The 27,112-nt window shown below is 37.3% G+C and overlaps 1 protein-coding gene across 2 annotated transcripts in view; it reads left to right on the top strand.

The window, feature by feature from the left end:
* The window catches only part of TUT7 (terminal uridylyl transferase 7), a gene marked incomplete at both ends in the record, with an annotated part of 69,339 nt that overhangs the window by 21,521 nt on the left and 20,706 nt on the right, over positions 1–27,112 (top strand). The window contains 11 exons of one of the 2 annotated variants that reach the window (XM_084236984.1): positions 8,837–8,989; positions 11,784–11,964; positions 13,283–14,352; positions 14,687–14,837; positions 16,681–16,767; positions 17,317–17,417; positions 19,178–19,235; positions 24,186–24,289; positions 25,647–25,736; positions 26,774–26,887; positions 27,018–27,095. In XM_084236984.1, coding sequence (XP_084093110.1) covers positions 8,837–8,989; positions 11,784–11,964; positions 13,283–14,352; positions 14,687–14,837; positions 16,681–16,767; positions 17,317–17,417; positions 19,178–19,235; positions 24,186–24,289; positions 25,647–25,736; positions 26,774–26,887; positions 27,018–27,095 — 2,187 coding nt within the window. The remainder of the gene's footprint in view (positions 1–8,836; positions 8,990–11,783; positions 11,965–13,282; positions 14,353–14,686; positions 14,838–16,680; positions 16,768–17,316; positions 17,418–19,177; positions 19,236–24,185; positions 24,290–25,646; positions 25,737–26,773; positions 26,888–27,017; positions 27,096–27,112) is intronic. The other variant, XM_084236985.1, reaches the window with a different exon arrangement.

The following is a 27,112-nucleotide window of genomic DNA, read 5'->3' as shown; positions in this document are numbered from 1 at the left end:
GGTCTGCTCACTTGTCTCCGTTTCCATTAGTCTCTGAATACTTCTTGATCTCCTTTGATTTCTCTAATGACCCAAGAGGTGTTCGGGAGCATTTTGCTTAGTCTCCAGATGATTTAGTTGCTGTTTTTTAATGATATATTTATTTATGCATACAAGAGCTGGGGTACAGGCCAGAGATGCGGGAGGTGAGAGGATTCACCAGAGACAGAGTGGGGAACAGAACAGGCAGACTGACTGAAACACACTGCTGAGGGGAGCAATGGGTGAGACAGGAGAGGTCTGCTTTGTCATGTGGGTTGCTTTCTGGCTGGCTGGGGATCGAACTCGTGTTGTCTGCAGCATAGATTGCTTCGTAGTGTGGTGCTTAACCCCTTGTGCCACCAGGGAGGCCCTAGTTTGTTTCTTTTTGTGGTTAATATCTAGGTTTATATAGCATTGTGGTCTGTGAAAATGCTCGAGGTAATTTGTTTTCCTATATTTTCAGACATGTTTTATGTCCTAGTGTATAATCTATTCTGGAGACTGTTCTGTGCACTAGAGAACAAAGTATAATCATTTCTTTTGGGACAAAAGCTTATAAATGTCCAATAAATGCATCATGTAAAGCCTTTATTTCTTGTTAATATTCTGTTGGGGGACCTTCATGCAATGGTGTGTCAAGGTCTCCAACAATGATTGTATTATTGTCAACGTTTTAGATCTGTTAGTAGTTGCTTTTTATGTAACTAGATTCTCCTGTATTTTGTTCTTAAAGATATTAATAACAGTTATATCACCTTGGTTAATTGTTGATCATTATATAGTGTCTGTCTTTGTCTCTGATTATGTTTTTCATTTGAAAGTCTAGTTTATCTGATATGAGAATACCAGTTCCTCTTTTTTTTCTTTGAATTATTAGCATATATTTCCTTACCCTAACCTTTTGTTTTTAGTTTGTTTCATCTTTTGATTTTAAATAGGTCTCTTGAAAACTAAATATCAGTGACTAATCATTTCACACCACATTATTAGGCATTGTCTTTTATTTATTTATTTATTTTAAAGATGTCTTTATTTATGCATACAAGAACTGGTGTACAGGCCAGAGGCGAGGGGCGTGAGAGGATTCACCAGAGACAGAGTGTTGAACAGAACAGGCAGATTGACTGAAATACACTGCTGAGGGAAGCAGCGGGTGAGCTAGGAGAGATCTGCTGCGCCATGTGGGTTGCTCCCTGGCTGAGGATCGAACTTATACTGCAATGGTTGTGGATTGCTTCATAGGTTGCATCTTTTTTTTTTTTTTTTTTTTTTTTTTTTTCACTCCCCTGAGCGCCAGGTCTACCCTGGCCTTGGGTGCCTCTCCCCTGGTCATCTTTGTTTTTAATAATTCTTGTGAGTTGGTAGTAATTTTTCACATAATATGTAGTAAAACTGCCATGAATTTGAGCTTGTTTCATATTTTTATTTACTACTTGTTTTTTTTGTTTTTGAGATTCAGTAGTTCCAATTCTTCAACTCTTTTTTTTTATGGAATTGTATGTGTTGTCCTTGTGGATTTATGATTCTTTTAAACATATACATGTATGTGTGTGTATGTGTGTATCTGTATTCTAATACAAATTCTTTGCCAGTCTTTTATTGCAAATATTCTTTTCCAATGTATGTTTTACTTTTCACTTCCCTAATGGTATATTTTCATGGATTTTCAATGTAGTCATATTTTTCTTATTTTTTGAATATGGTTAGTGTATTTTTAGTATATCTAAGAATGCTTTTCCTAATTCAAATTCATAGAGGTATTCTATATTATTTTCTTTTTTTTTTTTTTTATAAATTTTATTGTTATATTCCCCATACAATTGCAGCCCCCCATTCTGGCCCCAATCCCTCCCCTCCCGCTCCCGCCCCCCTAAAAGTGTCTCTGGTTCATAGTTTTTTGTTGATTTTGATTTTCACTTTCTTATAGTTATTCATTTTCCTGGTCCCTTATTTAAGTTTTCTAGATTCCTGCTATGAGTGAGACCATCCGGTATTTTTCTTTTTCTTTTTGGCTTATTTCGCTGAGCATGATCCCTTCCAGCGCCATCCATGTTGCAGCAAATTGCATGTGTTTATCTTTTTTGAATGCTGAGTAATATTCCATGGTATATATGTACCACATCTTCTTGATCCAGTCATCTATTTTTGGGCATTTGGGTTGTTTCCAAAGCTTAGCTATTGTAAACAGTGCTGCTATAAACATAGGGGTGCAGGTGTTCTTTGGAATTGATGTTTCTGTGTCCTTTGGGTAAATACCTAGGAGTGGAATTGCTGGGTCATATGGAAGCTCTATGTTTAGTAGGTCCAGAAATCTCCACACAGCTTTCCACAGTGGTTGGACCAGTTTGCACTCCCACCAACAGTGCAGAAGAGTTCCTTTTTCTCCACACCCTCGCCAACATTTGTTGTTGCTAGTTTTTTTAATATGTGCCATTCTCACTGGTGTAAGATGGTATCTCATGGTAGTTTTGATTTGCATTTCCCTGATGACAAGTGATGTTGAACATTTTTTCATATGCCTGTTGGCCATTTGCATTTCCTCTTCAGAGAAGTTTCTTTTAAGCTCTTCTGCCCATTTTTTGACTGGATTATTTTCTTTGTTGTTGTTGAGACTCATCAGCTCTTTGCAGATTTTTGTGATCAGTCCTTTATCATTAGTGTTGGGTGCAAAAATGTTCTCCCAGTTGGTGGGGTTTCTCTTTGTTTTTGTTATTGTCTCTTTTGCTGTGCAAAAGCTCTTTAATTTGATATAGTCCCAGCTGTTTATCTTTGCCTTCACTATCACTGCTTTGGGTGATGTGTCTGTAAAGATGTCTTTGATGTGCAAATCACGTAGTGTTTCGCCTATATTTCCTTCTATATATTATATGGTTTCAGGTCTTATGTCTAGTTCTTTAATCCATTTTGAGTTGATTTTTGTGTATGGTGTGAGGTGGTGGTCAAGCTTCATTCTTTTGCATGTAGCGACCCAGTTTTCCCAGCACCATTTATTGAACAAACTTTCTTTGCTCCAATGCATAGTCTTTGCTCCTTTGTCAAAGATTAGTTGACCATAAACCTGTGGGTTTATTTCTGGATTTTCTATTCGATTCCATTGGTCTGTATGTCTGTTCTTGTTCCAATACCATGCGGTTTTGATGATTATGGCTTTGTAGTATAGTTTGAAGTCTGGGAGTCTGATGCCTCCATTCCCTTCTTTTTTTTTCAGGAGAGCTTTGGCTATTCGGGGTTTTTTGTGATTCCATATGAATTTCATCAATAATTGTTCTATTTCTTTGAAGAATGACATTGAAATTTTGATTGGAATAGCATTGAATCTGTATATTGCTTTTGGAAGGATGGCCATTTTAATAATGTTTATTCTTCCAATCCATGAGCAGGGGATGTCTCTCCATTTCTTTGTGTCTTCTTCTATTTCTTTTAACAGTGTTTTATAGTTTTCTTTGTATAGGTCCTTTACCTCTTTTGTTAGATTTATTCCCAAATATTTGATTTTTTTTGTTTCAATAACAAAAGGGATGGTCTTTTTGATTTCTTCTTCTTCAGATTTATTGTTTGTGTATAGGAAGGCTACTGACTTTTGCGTGTTGATTTTGTATCCTGCCACTTTACTGAACTGATTGATGAGTTGAATTAGCTTTTCTGTGGAGTTTTTGGGGTTCTCTATGTATAATATCATATCGTCTGCAAATAGTGATAGTTTGACTTCTTCTTTTCCTATTTGGATTCCTTGGATGTCTTTCTCTTGTCTTATTGCCCTGGCTAGGACTTCCAGTATTATATTGAAAAGCAATGGTGAGAGTGGACATCCTTGTCTTGTTCCAGATCTTAATGGAATTGCTTTCAGCTTTTCACCATTGAGAATGATACTGGCTGTTGGCTTGTCATAGATGGCCTTTATGATGTTGAGGTATGTTCCTTGTATCCCAAGAATTTCAAGGGCTTTTATCATGAATGGGTGTTGCACTTTGTCGAAAGCTTTCTCAGCATCTATTGATATTATCATATGGTTTTTATATTTCTTTTTGTTGATGTGTTGGATAACGTTGATTGATTTTCGGATGTTAAACCATCCTTGTGCCCCTGGAATGAATCCAACTTGGTCGTGGTGAATTATCTTATGGATACATTGTTGGATTCTGATAGCTAAAATTTTATTGAGGATTTTTGCATCAGTGTTCATTAGGGAGATTGGCCTGTAGTTTTCCTTTTTTGTGTTGTCCTTGTTCGGTTTTGGTATTAGTGTAATGTTGGCTTCATAGAACGTGTTTGGTATTGTCCCTTCCTTCTCAATTTTTTGGAAGAGTTTGTGAAGGATAGGCACTAATTCGTCTCTGAATGTTTGGTAGAATTCATTTGTAAATCCATCAGGTCCTGGGCTTTTGTTTTTGGGGAGGTTTTTGATTACCATTTCAATTTCGCTAATTGTAATTGGTCTGTTTAGGTGTTCTATTTCTTCTTTATCTAGCTTTGGGTGACAGTAGAGTTGTAGGAATTTGTCCATCTCCTCTAGATTGTTAAACTTGTTTCCATATAACTGTTCATAGTAGTTACTGATTATTCTTTTGATTTCTGCTGTGTCCGTTGTGATTTCTCCTCTTTCATTGATGATCCTGTTTATTTGTGCTTTCTCCCTTTTTTCCTTTGTGAGCCTGGCTAGGGGTTTGTCTATTTTATTGATTTTTTCAAAGAACCAGCTCTTGGTTTCATTGATCTTTTGGATTGTTTTTTTAGTTTCAATTTCATTTATTTCTGCTTTGGTTTTTATTATTTCTTTTCTTCTACTGGTTTTGGGGTTTTTTTGTTGTTCTTTTTCTAGATCTTTGAGCTTCGAGATTAGGTTGTTTCTTTGCGTTCTTTCTTGTTTCTTGATGTGAGCTTCTATTGCTATATATTTTCCTCTTATTACTGCTTTTGCTGCATCCCATACATTTAGGATATTGGTGACCTCCTTGTCGTTCAATTCAAAAAATTTTTTAATTTCTTCTTTGATCTCCTCATTAGTCCAATGGTCTTCCAGTAGTGTGGTTTTTAATCTCCATGAGGTAGGAAAGTTCCTTGCCTTCTTTTTATGGTTTATTTCTAGTTTGATGCCTTCATGGTCAGAAAAGATGGTTGATATGATTTCAATCTTGGTGTATCTGTTGATGTTTGTCTTGTGCCCCAGTATGTGATCGATCCTGGAGAATGATCCGTGTGCGCTTGAGAAAAATGTGTACTCCATTTTTTGGGGGTTCAGTGTTCTATAGATGTCTGTTAAGCCCAATTGCTCTAGGTCTTTATTTAGAGCTTTGGTTTCTTTACTTATTTTTTGTCTTGTTGATCTATCCATTGTTGATAGTGGTGTGTTGAAGTCTCCCACTACGTATGTGTTTTCTCTGATGTCTGTTTTCAGAGAGGACAACAGTTGTCTGATATATTTTGGTGCTCCTTCGTTTGGTGAGTATATGTTAATGAGTGTTATTTCTTCTTGAAGTATTGTCCCCTTGATCATAATGTAGTGACCATTGGGGTCTCTTTTTATCTTTTTGAGTTTGAAATCTGTTTTATCTGATATAAGTATAGCTGTTCCTGCTTTCTTTTTTGGTCCATTTGCTTGTAGGATTGTTTTCCATCCTTTAACTTTGAGCCTATTTTTATCTTTTGTAGCTAAATGTGTTTCCTGGAGACAGCAAAAGGTTGGGTTTTGTTTCTTAATCCAGGCTGCACATAGGTTGCATCTTAACCCCTTGTGCCACCAGGGAGGCCCAACTAAAATAATTTTTACAGTTATTTTTTGGTTGAGATGGTCATCCCAATTTGTATTTCATCATGTCGTGGGTAGAATCTCAACAACTATTTAAAACTTAACATAGTAGAAAGAAGGGTTTTTAAAGTTTGTCAGCCCTGATATTCAACCACGTTTTGCCATTTATATCCTTGTTACCTTAAGCAGCTTATTTAATATCTGAGCCCTAGTGTCTTTGTATGAAAAACTTAAATCATGAAGAATGTAAAGTTAAAACAAGACGGAACAAATGTTGTCCTTTCCTCTTCAACAGAAAATGAAGTTCTCAAAGTATGGAGACATGAGCTCCTAACCTAGTGATCTTTTTGTCAATAACAACTATGAATTCTCAACAAAGTAAGAGAAACAATGTGAAATCGCTGGAAACTGAACAAATGCAAACAGAATTTAGGAAAAAAGTAAAAACTTGGGGGCCTCCCGGTGGCGCAGCGGTTGAGTGCTGGGTTGCGAAGCTGCCCGCACCCTCTGCAACGCCGGTTCGATCCCCTGCTGCCAGGCGAGGGTCCCACATGGTGAGCAGACCTCTCCTGCCGGCCGCTGCTCCCCTCAGCAGTGTACTTCGTCAGTCTGCCTGCTCTGCTCCCCGCTCTGGCTCTGGTGAATTCTTTCACCCTCCCGTGCTTCTGACTGTACCCCGTGCTTGTATAAATAAATAAAAATAAAATCTTTAAAAAAAAAAAAGTAAAAACTTGGAGCAAGTGACCAACACAGAGTCCATTAACACAGAGTCCACTAAAGGCAACGCTGATAGAGAAAAACCAGTCTTCTTGTAGCTAGAGGAGCTAGGTCTATTTATAAAGGGGGGAAAACCCCAAATGGAAAAATAGAGAGATTTGTGTGTCAACTCAGCACATCTCTTAAGTCTTCAACCAGTCCAGTCTGTCATATAAGAAACCTGGAAATTGTCACTCCATCTTCACAAAAAGAAAAAAGCTGAACAAATTGAAAATGAGTAACGTGTAGAAGTGGTCACAGGGAAAGCCATTATCACCCAATTTGGAGAGACAGGCAAATATAGCAAATTAAACCTTGTCTTGAACATAAGCTTAGGACCAGCTCCTGCCACTGGGTCCAGGACCAGTGTAGAGTAAATTTTAGACTGTGTGTTCTAGAGAGCCAGTTTGGACAAGCTTGAGAATTAAAAACCATAGGGAAGTCTAATCTCAAGGGATCCCTAGGACTTTCATAAATTGCATCACTAGGAATTCCCACTAGGATCTCATGGTAACAGTCAAGAAAAATCTCCTTACACTTTGGTCAGGGTAAAAGGAAAAGCAGCCATTTTTAAATATATCCATAGCATATTTGAAATATCTGTCCTCAAGGAATATTTACTAGAGCCTAACTACCTTGAGTTTTAACAGGCCTTCATTGAGCTGATGTAAGAAATATACCATGCTCCAACTCACTCAGGCCTTTCAGGCTCACACACATGGGTGAAAACTGAGAAGCACTTTGCTAAAGTCACAGCTCAGGGCCTCAAGTTCTCTAAAAGACTGACCTTTGATCATGGAATGATACAATGCATGCTTTCCTTTCCCCCACACATACTGGTCGTATTTAAAGCTGGGAGGGAAATAAATTCATACTAAAACTATATCAGATGATAGTTTTGAAGAAAAAATCACCATGGACAAAAGGGATATTTCATTATGCTAGAATCAATTCATCAGGAAGCACCCTAAAAAAATGTGTGTCTATTAAGAGAGCACCAAAATACCTGAAGCAACAATTTTAGGAATCAATTCTACCACAGAAGACATTTTACACCCCTTTGACAAATTGACTTCTGTGTTAGCTAAACAGAAAAATCAGCGAAGATGGGATTGATATTCACTGTCAACTACCTGAATCTAATTGATATTTATAGAACTCTACACCCTACATCTGCTGAATACGAATTTTATCCGAAGTGCATATTGAACATTTACCAGGATAGACCTGGTTCAGAAATAAGTTTCAATGAATCTGAAAGGGCTGAAGTCATATAAAGTATATATTCTATCCAAGGTGGAATTATATTTGAAATGAATAACAGTAAGATTAAGGGAAAGCAAATATATTTGGTACTTAAACAGTGCGTTTCTGACTAATCTATGGGTGAAAGAGGAAATCAAGGAAGTTAGAAAATATTTTGAACTAAGTGGTAATAAAGTCAGAATACATCAAAATTTGTAACAATGCAGCTAAAATAATGTTCACAGGGAAATTTATAGGCTTGAATGCTTAAATCTAGAAAGGTCTAAAATCAGTGACCTACATCTCACCGCAAGAAGTTTGAAATTGAAAGAATTTTGTATACAAGTACAAAGTAAGCCGAAGAAAGGAAATAATATAGGAGTAAAATTAACAAATGGAAAATAGTCTAGCAGTAGAGAACTTAACAAAGCCAAACGGTTTTCTTTCTTTTTTTTTTTTTTTTAAAGATTTATTTATTTATACAAGCACTGGGTACAGTCAGAAGCACGGGAGGGTGAGAGAATTCACCAGAGCCAGAGCGGGGAGCAGAGCAGGCAGAAGGACCGAAGTACACTGCTGAGGGGAGCAGCGGGTGGCAGGAGAGGTCTGCGCGCCATGTGGGACCCTCCTCCGGTGGCCGGGGAGCAGCCGGGGATCGAACCGGCGCTGCAGAGGCAGCGGGCAGCTTCGCAACCCAGCTTTCAACCGCTGCGCCACCGGGGAGGCCCTAAATGGTTTTCTTGATTAACAGTATTGGTCAGCCTTTGCTAGATTAAGAAGAGAGAGCACAAATAGGAATGAGGAGGGGTTATCGCTACACATCTCTTCTGTTATACTGTTTATTAAATAATTATTTTACAAAATCATCATTATTTTTGCAAGTCAAAGCCATATTTTTTACTTTAAAAATGTCTTTAAATTTACATGTAGTTCAGTGATAGGCCATAAATAACACATTTTACATTTTTTGTGAATTGCCATCTTTTCATTTCTCTGACTATATATGCTGTTTGATAGGAAAATCATTTTCTACCTTATAACAATACTATGTATCTTAATTTTTCCTAGATTGAAGGATTCTCATTAAATAAGCTGGGGAGCTTCACTCTTAAAGACATTCAGAAAGATGCTGTGGTCTGGGAATACACTGATAATGCTACAGGAAATGCAGACAAAGCAAAAGAAGAGGCACCTAAAGAAACAGCCACCAAAAGGGGACAGGTCTGTTTGCTTTCGTTTCTAATTTTACCTTGTATTTTTAATTCAGTTGTTAATTGTGGAGTTTGACTTAATCAGTCCTCTCATCTTCCTACAACTATCTTAACTGCTTCATGACCGTTTCATTTCCTGGTCTAGTCCTTTTAATAATCGTGTAGTGAGAAAAGGTAAAACTAGATCATTACCTCCACATCATCTGTGTGCAAGGTCCTGTAAAAGATACTGAGGATTCCTAGATAGATCCCTGTCCTCTAAGCGCTTACATCTTTTACTTTCAAATAAATGAAAAGTTGAATTATTAAAATAAGTCATTAAGTTGATGAGCTAACCTGCTTGTGCTCATCCACATCCTAGGGATAGGGCAAGGGATTTCATGCACAGGAAAAAAATTGTATTAGAATTTAAAAAAAAAAATCTGAGCAATTTAATTATACTAGTAATAAAAATAGGATTCTTCTCCCAGATTGATAAATAGTTCCCTGACCCTAGGGAGGTACTATCCCTATGACAGTACTATCCTTCTGAGAACAGCCTTGTAATCCTAGCTTTCACGAGGAAGTCATGTGACTCTTCTAGTCTTGGTTTACTTATGTCTAAAATGAGGAGACTGGTGAATCATGGATTTTCCACTTGTGTTTTCGAGAATCCTTGAGCTTTCAGGCAGAGGAGGCAGTGCCACTTTACCCCTGCTGCCTCCATAATGCACCTCTTCCAGAATGCATCTGTTTCCTATTTGGGGTTGTAACAGTAGATAACAGGGCAGGCTGTGGAGTTAGAGTACGTGGCTTGTACCCCAGCTCTACTACTTTCTAGCTGTGTGTTTTTGGGCAAGTGACTTAATCTTGCTGTGCCCCAGTTTCCTCACCTATAAATGGAGATGACATTGGTACCCTCTCATAGGGTCATTGATTTATAGACTGCTAACCCAGTGCCAAACATGGTAAACACTCAATAAATGTTAGTTGCTATTGTTTATTTGAAAAAGAAAGTGTTCTCTGCTTTAAACAAAATCCATAACATTAAAAACTGTAAGTATCACTAATATAATAGACATGTTGAAGTTCTCTAAGTGTGATGCTTAATAATCCTTGGTAATGCTGAATAAGGCTTAAGGATAAAAAAATGTAATTTAATGAGGCTTTCCATTTCTGGATTTTCTTTGTGTCCTCAACATCAGTGTTTGGGACCTAGACAGCTTCCATTTTCAATCAGTTCTGCTTTGTAAATCCACCTGGTGACTTTATCTTACTTGACAGAACCATTGTGGTTGAGATTTAGTGATTAATAAAACATCATACCACATGTTTTAAAGTTTGATATAATAAAGTGAGAGTGAAAACAAATTTGTATACCTAGAGGAAAGAAATATTTTTCACTGTGAATTTTAAGAATAATGTGAGGGAAAAATTTTTGCCCTTAAATCCAATTAAATACTTTATCTTTGCATTTTTATGCTATTAGGAGAGACTAAGCATGCTGCCACTTCTGAAGATCAGATCTAGACAATTTTGAAATTGCATGGGGTGGTGAAAGAGCATTATACTGGGATCCAGAGACATTATTCTCTTCCTGCCACTGACAAGCAGTGGGACATTTGACAATTCATGGAAACTCTTTGGGCTTTAGTTCCTTCTCTTTGACATATGGGAGTCAAACTTGATTACCTCTTAAGAGCATCTTACAGTTGTGACATTCTGTTTCAGTGATATATGGATTTCTTGTACTTAAAAAAAGACTATACAAGTGAAAAAATACAGAGAGCAACCAAGTCTGCCAGATGCTTTCCCTTATTTCTGATTTAATCTTCATCACTATCCTGTGTTATAGGTGATATCATCCCTACTCTGCAGATAATGGTAGCGACCATATTTTGAAAATGTGTGCCAGGCACTGTGCTAAGCTCTTTACAGACATTCTCTCACTCAGTCCTCCCAACAACCCTATGAGGTGGGTACTGTGATCCCCAATGTTCAGATGAGGAAACTGAGGCTTAGACAGTTAATATACCTTGATTAGAATCATTCACAGCTAGTACATGGCAGAGTTGGATTTCAAATCCAAGCATGTCCCACTCCAAATTCAGTTCTCTTTAGCCACTGTGCTATACTGCCAATCTGAGAATGAAGCAGCTCAGTCACAGAGCAATGAAGTGCTATGAAGTGGCAGATTTGAACCTTTTTCTTTCTTCCCCTCCCTCTCAAAATCTTATGCACTTTGTGAATTATTACATTATGGTATATTTCAACTTGTCAGGAGTCTGTGAATGTAAAACTAGTATCAGTTTCGGATATATCAAGGGTTACCTGACTTTCAGATTAATTGCCACTGCAGATGCAGTCAGCTTCTGTAGCCTATCAGGGCAAAAAGTATTTTCCCTTTTGCTCTATGCCTTTAAGCTGCTGCCCATCTGTGCATGTGAACTGTGTAAAAGGCTCCCTCCAGCAGCAATAACAGTGAGAGCTCGGTGCTGAGAGTAGTAGAATCCATGCACAGTTCTCCACCTGTCATTAAGACTTCAAAATTAGGAATGCTTCCTGGTTACATAAAACTGCCTGCCTTTTCCTATGATAATGACTAGATCTTAACATACTCTGATACCAGGAGTGCAGTGAAGGAATGCCATTTTCCCAAAGTGATATAGAACCTAGAATGTGATTTTTATCTAGATGAATTGCGAGATTCTTACCTTTGTTAAGGTTTTTCAGGTTGTTTTAATATGATGCTTAAATAATCTCTAGTTTTTCAGATTGTGCTGGCATCTGAAATAACCCATTTGTTTTCTCTTTGCTATTAATAGGTATCATTAATATTTGACTTAAAACACCAGCCTTCTGTACCAATTGGGCAGCTCTGGGTGGAATTGCTTCGATTCTATGCTTTAGAATTTAATTTGGCTGATTTAGTGATAAGTATCCGTGTCAAAGAATCAGTATCTCGTGAATCAAAGGATTGGCCCAAAAAGCGCATTGCCATTGAAGGTATCTCAATTTATCTTTAATTCTTTTTTTAAAAAGGCACCAACCTAACTCTTTATTTCAGTCTCTTTTCAGCGACTACATGTAAGGTAGGCCTTAAATGAAATAAATAGTTAGAAGCTTATGTGTGTTATAGTGGGTCATTCCAATGGACTGAACTGTTTTTTCAGTAATTAAAGCATCTCAATTACTTAACTAAAAGTATTGCTGACTGAGACCTTGTTTTCTCTGTAAGTTTGTAACAGTTAAGTTTTTTCTGAGTGATGTGTGACTACCCCTTTACTCTTTTCTGTTGTTATTTCTGGATTTTTAGATTCAGTCCTTTCATGTATTGTTACTGATGTTACATAGTTTTACAAAGGTGAGGAAATTATCTTTTCTCTTGAAAAAATGCTATTCTTCTTTGGTTTCCTCTCTATTGAGAGTAAAGGTAAAGGAGAGTTATTTTTGGAATGTCTGCAATAACATTTAGAGCTTTTTCTTAAAAACACTCTTTAGTAAAGGTTCTATTAACTGAAACCGTTGTGTGAAAGACACATTCATGTGCCCTGTAGATTTCATTAAGTGGACTAGTTATCACCTTTGCAAAGTCAGGAGGTTGAAACCCCTCTAGAAATCTTAATTCTCCTCCAAATAATTTAAAGAACCTCCTAAATGGAATTCTCTTATTTTTGCTTGATTTTTTTTTTCAAGCTTTATATTGCATAAGAGGGTTTTTTGCATTTTGCATAAATTCTGTGTGCAGTCATGGGGATCTCACATTTTTAAACCCTCCCCTGCAGTTTCTCTGGCTCAGCTCTTCTGGCCAATTGCCTATCCCGCTGGAGTTCTAGGGGAGGAGAAAAGATTGAGAGAAGTGGTGTCTCCTTCTGGTGCCTCCCTCTCGCCCCTGAATTCAGTCCAGCCAGTTCAGTGATGGGGCTTCCCAGGGCAGAAGAGTGGAGGTAAGCTCTACAAAGCACAAGGCCTGGCTGAGAGGGAAAGCAGAGCACTCAGCAGAGCCTGGTGGGAAGATCTCACTTCCCGAAGGCATAAGAGCCGCACTGATGCCATCTTTCCTGCCTCCACAGTCACAGAACAAAATAGGGAAGGGGTACTGGTTCTGAACAGAATGGGTTCTCTTAATATAGCAGATATTTAAGAAAACATTTCTCTTTGTTCTTAAGCTGTATCTTATTAGTCCGCATCCCCAATTTTTTTAAAAAGCATACAGATATATATTAAATTTTACTGTTTATTTGTTTGCTTTTTATCTACAGCAGACTAACTTAAAACATGAAATAGAAATATATGAAGTGTGCATTTTTTTTTTTTGTTACAGATCCATACTCTGTTAAAAGAAATGTGGCAAGGACCCTAAATAGTCAACCTGTGTTTGAATATATACTTCATTGTTTAAGGACAACATATAAATATTTTGCTCTGCCACACAAAATGACAAAATCCAATGTTCCAAAGCCTCCAAGTACTGTTACGTGTATTAGCAAACATTCTAAAGAAGTAACCGAGCATGATCCAGATGTACAAGTCAAGGATGATAAATTCAAAGCCTCAGTTTTGGCTCAAGATTCTGGTTCCACGGCAAACACTGCCTGCAAGGGACAGTTGCTTACTTCTAAAGAGACTGCTGAAAGCTTTGGAAACCCACTAGTGGAGGATGTGGGAAATACACACGACAGTGTTCACTTGGAAAACTCAGACTGTCTAATGACAGAGGATAGTTGTGATGTTAAAGTACACCATCAAGACATAAGGGAAAATGAGAAGCAGAAAATTGAAAGGGAGGGCATGCATCCTTCGACTGCTGGTGACCAAGGTTTAAGTAATAGCAAGCATGGAGAGCATGTCTCCTGTGGTAATGCACAAGGTAATGAGACAGACAGCACTTTGGGCGTTGATAGCTTCCAAAATCCTACAGCTAAAGAGCATGATGGATTTGCTACTTTACATGGGAAAGCTGATGCTGACGATAACATAGAAAGGACTAATGAACTTGAAGATGCTGTAAACCACTTTCCCCCTTCAAGACATGGCTACACATCAGAAATCATTCACTCTGATGAAGAGGAGGAGGAGGAGGAAGAAGATGAAGAACTCATGTTCTCTGCTACCCATAGGGAACATGACGACAACATTGCTGATGAGGATGAATTAGACAACACTTACACCAGGTCAGGGGAAGAGGATGCCCTGTCTGAGGAGGATGGTGATTTAGGCCAGTCTGCTAAGTGCAAAGACTTGGAAGAATGTGGAAAACATGTGGATGAAGCATTACTAATGGAACTTAACAAAATTAATCTTCAAGAAGGAAATGTATGTGAGGAAAACTCAACTGTGGATCAGTCTGGTTTCCTCTATGAGTTTAGTAAACTCACCTTCACCAAAGGCAAGGTAATGAATGCCACTTCTAGACACAGGAGACTATGAAACCATTTTAATGTTTGTCTTTCAATTTGTGTACTAAACAGGGCTCTCCACTGTTTGGTGGACCAGTTGGTTCACTTCCCTCCTATGGGAATTGAATAGGGCAAAGGGAATGCTGTTGCTAGTGAGAAAGCTTTCTCCTGAGAAAGGATGTCTCTGTCTCAGATAACTCAGTGCCTGCACATTGTTTTTATTCCTTTAAAAAGTGGAGAATACATTGTTTACTTTTAAAAAGGGTCAGGAGGTCTTTGTTTGCCAAGTAAGATGTAAAGTCTTACTTTGCTTTGCCATCTTCCTGCAGTCTCCTACAATAGTATGCAGTTTATGCAAACGAGAGGGTCACCTAAAGAAGGACTGTCCTGAAGACTTCAAAAGAATTCAGCTGGAACCTCTGCCACCGTTAACACCCAAATTTTCATACATCTTAGATCAAGTTTGCATCCAATGCTATAGTAAGTTACTAATATTTCTTTGGATTTCTCAACTGTCATCTAATCACTAAACTGGTAGCTCCATTATGAAATAAGTCTGTGACATTCTCCATTGTATCTACAGTGCTCTGTATCTTCTATTCTATTTGGGATATTCCTTGCATAATTGTTAAAAATGGAGGGATAGAGGCAGGGAAGATCTAACTGGTGATCCTTGAAATGTTTTTCTAGGTGCAGTTATTAGTGTTTCATAATGTGAAGCATTCCTTAGGTCAAGTTGGGAATAACTATCTCCAGCCCCCTCTCCTAGAGATTTATGGGGCACTCTAGCATAATAAAGACTTCTGAGAAATGTTATTGTAAAGAAAAATATTTAATTCTTAACATCCTACAATTCCAAAATCTAAGTATAGAAATCTTTCTAATTGATACTAATTAATAGCCTATATAATAGCCTTGTAAGCAACACCAGTTTTCAGAAGCATCAGTATACAGAAAAAATTCATTTAAATGGAGAGACATGCAGCTCTTTCAAGTGGAAAAGCTTGATACATCATATGCTGCATCTTGAGAGATATGTCTTTGCTAGTAGACACCTATTTTTTTTTTTTTCACATCATTGTTCATTTTTAAACAATATTTGCTTCCCATCTACCACCCTCAGGTATAATCCCCATAGAATTTCCTTCACCAGTGCATCCATGCACCATCACCACATTCCCCTGTGCTCCTCCCTCCCACCCTCTAATCCCTCTCCCTCTTCCTCCCCTGCAGGATGTCTCTGATTTATAATTGTCTGTTTTTGTTTTGTTTTGTTGTGTTTGTATGGTTATTATTTTTTTTACACTGGTGTCTTATTTGGTTCTCCTAAGTGAAACCATCCATTATTTTTCTTTTTCCTTCTGAGTTATTTCACTGAGTATAATTTCTTCTAGCTCCATCCATATTGCTGTGAATGACATGAGTTTATCTTTTTTGGATTGCTGATTAATATTCCATTGTGTATATATACCACATCTTCTTGATCCAGTCATCTGTTTCTGGGCATTTGGATTGTTTCCAGGTTTTACCTATTATAAATAGTGCTGCAATAAACATAGGGGTACAGGTATTCTTTTGAATCAATGTTTTTTTGTCCTTTGGGTAGATCCCTAGGAGTGGAATTGCTGGGTCATAAGTTAAATTAATCCCAGCTGTTTATCTTTTCCTTGACTTTCTTTGCTTTGGAGGATAAGTCTTTAAAGATGTTAGTGAGATGTATGTCTTGTAGTGTTTTACCTATATTTTCTTCTATATATTTTATGGTTTCAGGTCTTATGTCCAGTTCCTTTATCCATTTTGAGTTGATTTTTGTGCATGGTGAGAGGTAGTGGTCTAGTTTCATTCTTTTACATGTGGTGGTCCATTTTTCCCAGCACCGTTTATTGAACAAATTGTCCATGTTCCATTGCATATTCTTTGCTCCTTTGACTATTCACCTATTCTTCGTGTTTTGGTTTTTTTGTTTGTTTTTGTAAATTCCACTTTGGGATTGTGTGCTATTAAAGGAAAGTACATTCTATTTTGGAAAAAACATATGTACATAAGCAACAATTTTTGTTTTCACACTCTGAAGACTGCCTCAGGTTTTCTGATGCCCACTTGCCAAACACCTGTTCAAATTAGTATCCATTTCAGGAGCAGGTCTTTTTAAAAAGGCATCATCTATTATACATTGCTAATGCTCTCTACCCATTAGATGCAAAATGTAAGGGTTTTTGTTTTGGGGTTTTTTTCCCTGAAGCTTACTAGGTTTTATTTTATTGAAAGTTTCATTTTTTCAGAGAATGTGAAAAGTATTTCTGAATGTTTCTATTTTAAACAGAGGAGTTTGCGCCAACGATTTTAGAAGATCAGGCTCGTGAACATATTCGACAAAACCTGGAAAGTTTCATAAGACAGGAGTTTCCAGGTAAATAATTTTGTATCTTTTTAAGAAAAGAAAGGTAATATGACCTTCCTTAAGAAACGAGTATCTTTGTAACCAGCATACTAATTTTGAAAATAAGGTAATCTTGCTTTGATGGTAGGGGCAAGGTTTCAGCTAAGAAGACAATGTCATTATTTCTTTTAAAAGATGTCACAAGTGAATTTCATTTAATATTATGTCTCAAGTGAAAATTTGTGCCTCTAAAACTTGAATTTAGTTGGATGCTAGTAAGCTTACATTGTTAAATATGTAGAATGACCCACCTTTTTTCTTGTTATGTTCTCACACTTAAGAATTAAATGGTGCTGGTAGTCTTTCATGCCATGTACAGCTTGTATTTATTAACAGATTTTTGAAAAAATAAATTTTGAGGAAAAGTAAGTTATAGTAAATGGTTAATAAGAATATAATTATAGTAAAGTTAATGTAAGGTAGTTAACAGAATAGTTTTGATTGATGAGAAGGCTGTTTTTATCAGAAAATTAAATGTACAGCAGTAATTAGTTATTACTTTTCATATATTCCTAACAGGAACTAAATTAAGCTTATTTGGCTCCTCCAAAAATGGATTTGGTTTCAAGCAGAGTGACCTCGATGTCTGTATGACAATTAATGGACATGAAACTGCTGAGGTATCGTGATCACATAAAACTTCCATTTGCTGTGGCAGTGTGAATTGACACTCTTGACTGATAATACAGCTTTATATTTTCCAAATTAATCAGGCAAACCCCATGGAGCACACTATGTGATGTAATCTCTCTGGTCCAATACATTAAGAGGTTTAAGGTGAGGGCCTCCCCTGGTGGCACAGGCAGTTGAGCGCACCACTGTGAAGCTGTCCGCATCCTTTGCAGCACCGGTTCAATCCCGGCCGGCTGGCGAGGGTCCCACATGGTGCGGCAGACTTCTCCTGTCATGCCCGCTGTTCCTCTCAGCAGTGTATTTTGTCAGTCTGCCTGTTCTATTCCCCGCTCTGTCTCTAGTGAATCCTCTCACCCTCTCGTGAATCTGGCCTGTACTTCAGTTCTTGTATAAATAAATAAATCTTATTTAAAAAAAAAAGTTTTTTAAGGTGAATTTCGAGGAGTAGAAAGTCTCATTCTGTCAACCTGTAACACAAAGTGGATTTAAAAGTGACACATGGGAATTCTAGAAAGCCAGGCCAGCCTTTTTAGTGTCCTACTTGCATGACCATTGGGTGACTCATGCATGAACACACCTGTTTTCTGAAAAGTTTGTTAGTAAGTAAGGCAGTATGTCACAGTAATTAGAGTGCTTCATTTAACAGTCAAGGCAAACTTGGTTTCATCATTCCCTAAACATGGTTTTTTGGTTGATAATTGATAAAATGGAAGTGATAGCTCCTCTTGCCTTAGGAGATTGTTGTATACAGAAGCTATCAAGTATATCTAGAGTCAGCAGACTTGGCAGCTCACTGCCTGTTTTCTAAATACAGTTTTATTAGAGTGCAGCCACACCCCTTCAATCATGTGTTACCAGTTGCTGCTTTTACCCTGTAACTGCAGGATTGAATAGTTACAATGAGCAGAAAAGGTTTGCTCACCCTGATGTACAAGAAGGAATTTTTATAAATAAAATCTGAGAAGCACGAATTGCATCCTCTTTTATTTTCAACAACAGTCCAAATGTTGTATATCCAATAGTTGATGCTGCTGTTATTCAAGATCTTTGCTTTTCTTAATTTCAGGTCTTTGTCTTTTCCATATATTTCTGATTTGGGTAAATAGCCAAAAGTTATCTAGCCTGAGTTTGGTGAATAATATGGATAAGCAAAATTGGGTCCTATGTATGGAATGACTTTATAGTATATTGCCAAGATTGAATTTTTACATAACTTACAAGATTGGTTTTATGGCATCTCATTCTGCTTATGGGATATGTGTAACCATCGAAGGGCTTATATTGAAATAGCTTAACCGAAGTGCTTCTAAGTATAGTGTATTTGAAATATTATTCATATTCTATGACTTTCATTTTGTGCATTGTAGTTTTGACTAGTTCTCTGGGGAAATAATCACTTTCCACAGCTCTCAATTTAAATTATAATGAAGTTTACAATGAATGAGTAAGACCAGACATAAAAATTACCTCTTACTTATTCTGGCATATAAGGTACTTCTTTGAAACATAGCAACACACAGGGGAAAATGCAGGTATGATTATTTTTGCCTTTGTTGTGCCTCCAAAAGCGATTATTAAGTAGGGGGTATGGAGTACTTTTTTCCCTTAGGATTCTGACCCATGGTTGCCCACAAGCAAAAAAATGATTTGAAATTCATTATTTCTGCAGTTGATGGAAACTGTTTATAGTCAGTTTAGGAATCTGTCTTCCATTTTTGATTTAATAATTTGTGCCATTTTGTTGCAGGGTTTGGACTGTGTAAAAACTATTGAAGAGTTAGCAAGAGTCCTCAGAAAACATTCAGGTACTTTTATAAGTTTTTTCTGAAAAATATATTTGCCTTATATGTTAGTGTCTTACATATTCAGAATTTACTAATGCCAGTGAAACAGTATTTGGCTCATTTATAGATATTTGCAATATTGGAGTCTTTAAAAGATCTTAAGTGATTAAGTATAAGACTGAGAAACTGCAGATAATTTGCGTGCACATTTTTCTAGCTCATTTTTATTTCAAGACAAGGCATATGCCATGTAGGCTAAAAATTTTGAAAATCATTTTTGTTTTGTTAACATTGTATAAACCAAAGTGCAGGCATTAACATTGGTATGTAGTATGGTGAAAAGCATTGTGGACTGGGGTTATGGACTGTATTTGCACCTGTGCTGTTCAACAAGTTGTGTATCACCAATTTAGTTATTTAATTGCCCTTAATTTCATTTCTGCCATCAATAAATTTAGAAAACTGGACTGTTAGGACTTATAACTATAAATGTGTAGAGTTTATAAATTTTGCGTAGAAAAGAAAAACAATTACCATAATCTTTTGCTGTCACAGGCAACTATAAATGCTGTTAACAGTGGAAATCTTTTCAAATGTGGCTCAGCAAGTTCTATGCTAAGAGCTTAGAATGCAGCTTAACAAAATAGGATCTATGCCCTCCCGGAACTTAAAATCCATGGACTATCCATGGAAAAATCTTACTTAAATCTGAGTCAAGAAGGAAAAAGAAAAATATCATATGTTTGGACTTGTAAGAGGAATACAGGGGAACCAAATAAGGCATCGGGGGAAAAAAAATAACAATAAAAAACACAACAAAAGAAAACAAAAATAAACAGACAACTATAAACCAGCGACATCTGCAGGGGAGGGGGAGAGAGAGGGATAGGGATCTGAATGAGGGAGGGAAGAGCACCGGGGACTGTGGTGATGGTGCACAGGTGAACTGGTGGTGGAAATTCTATGGGGACTACACTTGAGAAAAGAAAGCAAACTTTGTTAAAAAATGAAAAATGTAAAATATATATAATTAAAAATGTAAATATATATATATCAAAAAAAGGAATACACTTAAATTCACAGCATGAGAATGCCCCCACACACATAAGCAACACAAACATAATACTTGTTTTTGTTTTTTTCAGGAGCTTAAAAGCAAATGCCATCTTATTTAAATAATAAACAAAATCAGAATTTTGGTGTATTCCCACTAAAAGTTAAGCTAGAGCATCAGCATTTTAAAAATGTGTATTGATATACTTTTATTTTTGGTTATTAAAATAAGTTTCATTCACTTGAGAATTCTAACCTTTTTTTAAAGATTATGCAAAGAAACTAAATTGTCAAGTTATGACTATTTTTTAGTACTAAGCTAGATTTTGATTTTTATAATGAAATGATTTTAAACTTAAAACAGCAAAGACTGTAGAAAAAACTCTGTCTTTCACTCAGATCCATCAGTTGTCAGCTTTTTACCACATTTGATCTGTCTCTTGCTTGCTCATGTCTTTTTCCTATACCATTTGAACTCAAACTGCAGATATCACATCTCTTTCCCCTAAATATATCAGTATGTACTTCCTAAGAATGAAACATGTTTAAAATAGGACACTCTGGGCCTCCCCGGTGGCGCAGCGGTTGAGCACTGGGTTGCAAAGCTGCCCGCAGCCTCTGCAGCACCGGTTCGATCCCCGGCTGCTCCCCGGCCACCGGGAGAGGGTCCCACATGGCTTGCAGACCTCTCCTGCCGCGCCCGCTGCTGCCCTCAGCAGTGTACTTCGGTCCTTCTGCCTGCTCTGCTCCCTGCTCTGGCTCTGGTGAATTCTCTCACCCTCCCACGCTTCAGTGCTTGTATAAATAAATAAATAAATCTTTTTAAAAAATAATAAATAAAATAGGACACTTTCAGACTGGAAGGTGCTTCATACACATGGATAATAACAGCACTGTGTTGGACAGTTAGTGATAATAGCAAAAAAAAAAATAAGTATCTAAATTCAAGGACCTGTCACATAACAATGTGAGGTTACTCTCTTTGATTTGCTTATCAAAATGAGTCAAAGGTTATAATAAACATTAAATAACTTTTGAGGAGATACAGATTCTGTAGAAGAGTTGCATAGGGGAGATTCATAAAAAGACCGACTTGTTTTCTGATCTCAGATAATAACAAATACTATTTGAACAGACCAAAAGAAAAATCATTCCTTATAGTGCGTGGATATAAACATGAGAGTTACTGTAGTATAATTTGGAGAATAACAAGAAGATTGACACAGAGAAGCTTCAACTGGAAACTAATAGGAAATAAGATAATAAATCTATACATGCTTGAAAGTCACTGAAGTTTCTTCAGGAGGGGAGAATTCCAATAAAAGCAAATTTTAAGATTTTTAGCGGAGCAAGTATAGTCTCTTAGGGATCTCGCACAGTCTGTTAGTCTCTTTTTAGGTAACTGGTATAATCTGTTGTTTGTTGACGCTCACATCCTTAGAATCACTGAGTGCTGTGCAAGACAGAAGACCGTAACCAGGTGCCAGTGTTCCTATAAGGAGAAAGGATATGAGAGAGCCCAAAGGGAAGTTTCTTGGATGGCACCTTCTAATAGGAAATAAGGGCTTAGGTTGCTGTCTGATACTTGAAAAAAGGGATTGTTTGCAGAGAACACTAGTGTTGAGGTGTTTAAGTTTGCCGTGAAGGTATAGTCTCTGAGTTAATAGTCAGGCGCGCAGTTAGAAAAAAGGACTTGTCAGTCAGGGTTGAAGCATAAAATAAACTTGAAACATTTCAAAATACACTTTGAACATGTTAAGAAGAGGGAGAAACCAGGAACAAAAAATTCCAAAGGATCATTTGAAAGAAGTTGAGAACTATACTTTGGTTTCTGTGTGCAGAAAAGACACTGGAAAAGGAACTATTGGAATGATAAAATAAGAACCTGGATGATGCTCTGTGAATAAATCCTAGCACATGGGTCTTAGAGGTGTCATAGCAGGTGACAGTGTCAAGTTCTAAAATGGGGGAAAGAGAAGAAAAGGCTACCTCATGTAGAGGCAGCATAGCCAAGTAGCTAGTGTGGGTTCTGGAATCACACAGTGGTCTGCTATTAGATCTTGACTTCCCACTTTCTGACTCTGCAATCGCAGAAAGTGACTCAGCCACCTTATAAACACTCAGCTCCTTATTTGTAAAGTGTAAATAATAACAATAGCATTTAAAGTTAAGCAAGGCAATACATAAGTGCAGGGCCTATCATTTGCTAACTTATACTATTCCTCCCCAGCAATATTAAGTTAGGCTTCCTTGCCATCTCCCACATAGACCTTCTTTGACACTTTCTCTGTCATCTGCATACTTTTCTCCTGAGTTCTAGGTCACTGTGTACTTGCTCTCCTAGATAACTGTCAACACATCTTTCAGAAGAAACTCAAACTTCATATCAGAATGAACTCCTTCTTCTACTGCCTCCATTCTGCTAGTGCCACCACTCCTGTCCTTCCTTCTGAATCTGTTTTCTTGGTTGTTGACATTGGCTTCCTAGGAATCACTAGAATGGGTGGTGATAATTGGTCTACCTCCTTGTCCTAGAGTTGAGTAGGGGAATTTCCCAATTTCTGCCTCTCTCCCTAAGTTGAGTAGAAGTTTGGAATAAGTCACCTAGAGTTGAATCTCAGGTCCATAATTTACCAGTGGCATATTCCTAAGCAAGCTAACTTCTGGATTCCTCATCTGTTTATTCATCTGTTAGTTAACATAAAGGTGATGAAAGTGAACAGTATGAGGAAGTAATGTTTGTAAAGGACTTTAGGCACTCAGGAAACTATACCTCTTACTGTTAAAGCCTTCGTCCCTTGTGATCCCTACATCCACTTCCCAGCCCAGCCACTTATAAATGCTCTCAGACATGTCTTGCTGCTTCTCTTCATTCCCATTCCACCAGGATAGTTCAGGCCCAGATCATTTTTCATGATGGTTACCCTGCTTTTATTGCTGTGTTGAAATCTATCCATTGCAAGGAGCACATTGAATAGATGTGGTCAGTGATTATTCCCAGCTTACACCAGTTCATCAGCTTCTCTTTGCCCCTAAGATTAATTCTTAGGAGGATATATATGTTCTCTATTTGAACTCTTCCCAATTTCTGCTGCTTCTCCTTATTACTTATTATTCTTGCTCAAGTTCATTCTCTAGTCTGTGAAATTCATTGGAAGTTCTCTGAACATGCCGTCTGTTTCAGGCATCTATTCTTATTCCACGTGCCGTTTTCCCTACCTGATGAGTCCCTCAGCTGCCTCTATTTATACTTCTTATCCTTTTTCAAAAGGATACATTTTCTTCCTCTTTTTGCAAATACAATTGCGAATACAATTCCCTCCTTTTTTGAAGGTGGTTGCTTTCTTTTACTTCATAATTTTTTTGAAGTTGATTATTTTCTTTTACTGCATAATTCTTAGATCTATGATGAGTAACTTTTGTTTTGAGCATTCAGATGATGGTAGGCTTTTCTCCCGAATAGATACAGTCTGTGGAGAGAGTACATAGGGACCATGGAGTTCAGACTCTGTACTAATTTCCTCTTTTTTGGTGTTTATCAGACTGACAGCTTTCCAAGAGCAAGCACACAATCCAGTGAGTTTTCGGAGGGCAAAGTGGATTTGAAAGTAACATCTGAGAATTCTAGAAAGCCAAGACCCCCCCCATTCCAGTGCCTTGCTTGCATTGACAGTAGGCTGAGTCTGATGCAGAAACACACTTAAGGTTTTCTGAAAAGTTTGTTACCAGGCAGGCAGAAGGGCCTGCTGTACTTTAAATGTGAATGTGTTTAACAATCATAAACTTTGCCACGTTTGTTGACTATAGCAAAATAAGCCAAAGTTAAGTTCACATTAGTTTATAGTGAAACATTAACATAAGACCTACTCATAGCCCCCACTCCTGTATTTACTAATACTATCTTATGTCCTAACCTAGGTCTGAGAAACATCTTGCCTATAACAACAGCAAAGGTGCCAATTGTAAAGTTTTTCCATTTGAGAAGTGGTCTGGAAGTGGACATCAGTTTGTATAACACACTGGTAAGGTTTTCTTTAGGCCTTTTCTTTAGGGAAGGCAAAGGGAGTGAATATCTTTTTATAAAAAATTATTTATGCTTATAAGAACTGGGGTACAGGCCAGAGGTGTTGGGGGTGAGAGGGTTCACCAAAGATAGAGTGGGGAATAGAACAGGCAGACTGACTGAAATAAGGTGAGGGGAGCAGTGGGTGAGAGAGGAGAGAGCTGCTTCGCCATGTGAGTTGCTCCCTGGCCAGCCGGGGATCGAACTCGTGCTGCAAAGGCTGTGGATTGCTTTGTAGTGTGGTGCTTAACCCCTTGAGCCACCAGGGAGGCCCGGGAGTGAATATCTTATTTTATAAAATCTCAAGTTAAATGAACCACTCCTTTCATCTTATTCATTCTTTTGATCATTATTTGTGTTTGCTTGTTACGTACTTGACAGTGGTCTGACATTGGGGTATAACAGATTAGGTTAATACTAGTATTGTTAACAAAAACCCAGCCAGGTTAATATTAAACATCTAGCTGACTTTATTAAATAATGCATGAATTGCACAACTTCCCTTATAGCAAGTAGACTAGCGTTCCAAAAACTTGTACAAAATGAAGGTTTTAATAGGCAGAAAGAGGGTAAGATAAGGCAGTTCAGGCCAAGGTAACCAACTCATGGAGAATGAAAATAAAATGTCCTGTCAGAGATTACCTCTTTTTTCTTTGGGAAATGGAAAAAAAAGTTACTTCATTAATGCTGACAACAAAATTTCACACCAATCAATTAAGACTGCATTCCTGGAGAATGTTGAAACTGCTGTTAAGTTAGGTATTAAGTCTTAGTTGACTTACCACAGGCACTTCCATTTTGGGACTGTGGTTTTCCTTTTAACAGCATTTATTTAAAATGAAATCAGAGTGAGCAAGCACTTTTTTTTTACCTTCAATTTTAATTTTGGAGTATGTATATGTGGGTTTATTCTCACCCATGTTTAAAACTTTAGGATTTCATGGGACCTTTTGGCCCCTAAGAACATTTAATTTAAATAATGCCAGGACAGGATGATGGAATCTTACATATACTTAAAGGTAGCTGGTTATTTATTTTAATAGCCCTGATTTTCTGGGACTATTCAGATTAAGGAAGTCTCAATATTAACATAATGGCAGTCATGAGGGGTTAGTTGTTACTTACAATTCTTAATTACTATTTAGTACGTTAATGAGGCTTAGTCATTGGGAGAAAAACATAGGTTTCAGTGTCTTTGTTCTAAAATGAATATCTTTGTTCTAAAATGAATCAGAGTGTAAACTTACTCGGAATTTTCTAGTTTAAAACCTTTTTCTTTCATTGATAGCATTATTCTGTATTTTATCTTTTAACAGGCTCTGCATAATACAAGGCTCTTATCTGCTTATTCTGCCATTGACCTCAGAGTGAAATATTTGTGCTATACCATGAAAGTATTTACAAAGGTAAGTATGCTCCTGTTGTGATTTATCAGAAAATGACATTGATTTTTCAAACTTTGTTGAGAAGATAAGTCTATATATTGTAAAAAGCCATAGCCATGTCAAATGGTTCTTTTTAACTTAAAAATACCCTACTTAGCAAACAGTTAAATATTTAAACTAAATTAAATCTTGACAGTGGTCTGACATTGGGGTATAACAGATTAGGTTTAAATTAAATTAAATATTACGTGATAATCTGATCTTGCTTGTGACTGATAACTCCACTGCTCTTTTGTTGTTTTGTTTTGTTTTGTTTTTTAAGATTTATTTATTTATGCATACACGAGCTGGGGTACTGGCTAGGGGTGTGGGGGGTGAGAGGATTCACCAGAGAGAGTAGAGAGCAGAACAGGCAGATCTACTGAAATATACTACTGAGGGGAGCAGCGAGCGAGTCAGGAGATGTCTGCTGTAACCGTGTGGGTAGCTCCCTGGGGATAAAGTTCGTGCTGCAGCAGCTGTGGATAGCTTCATAGATTGTGTCTTAACCCCTTGCACCACCAGGGAGGCCTTCTGTTGGGGCTTTTTGGTTTTATTTTGTTTGATGTTCTCTTGGTTAGTCTTACTTTTTTTTTTTTTTAAGATTTATTTTATTTATTTATGCATACAAGAGCTGGGTTGTAGGCTAGAGATACAGGGGATGAGAGGATTCACCAGAGACTGAGTGTGGAGCAGAACAGATTGACTGAAATATACTGCTGAGGGGAGTAGTTGTCAAGACAGGAGAGGTCTGCTGCGCCATGTATGTTGGCTCCCTGGGCTGGGATCGAATTTGTGCTGCAGTGGCTGCTGATAGCTTCTTAGTATTGAGACTTAACCCTTTGCACCACCAGGGAGGCCCTGGTCTTATTGGCATAGTCTGCCATTTGAAAATGTTAATAAAATTTTATGTTAATCCCCTATATAAGCACCTTGCACTAAGTGATAATAGAATAGCTGGAAACTTGTCAGAAAACATTGATGATCTTCCCTTTGTTATTTGTTTTCCTTTCCTTCAGATGTGCGATATTGGTGATGCATCTAGAGGCAGTTTATCATCATATGCATACACACTTATGGTGCTGTATTTTCTCCAGCAGAGAAATCCGCCAGTCATTCCTGTCCTTCAAGAGGTACTAGTAAAAGAAACTGTGTATTCCTCATCTGTAAAGCTAGGTGATCTTTGAGCTGTTTTTCTTAGAAATTTTTGTATCAATGTTTTAAATTTGTAATCCATACTAATATTTTTAAAATTAATTTCAGATATATAAAGGTGAAAAGAAACCGGAAATATTTGTTGATGGCTGGAATATTTATTTTTTCGATCAAATAAAGGAACTGGTACGTATTTTTAAAGT

The sequence above is a fragment of the Talpa europaea genome, assembly GCF_964194135.1.
Source record: "Talpa europaea genome assembly, chromosome: 7".
NCBI lineage: Eukaryota > Metazoa > Chordata > Mammalia > Eulipotyphla > Talpidae > Talpa > Talpa europaea.
This window is presented reverse-complemented; position numbering and strand designations above follow the sequence as displayed.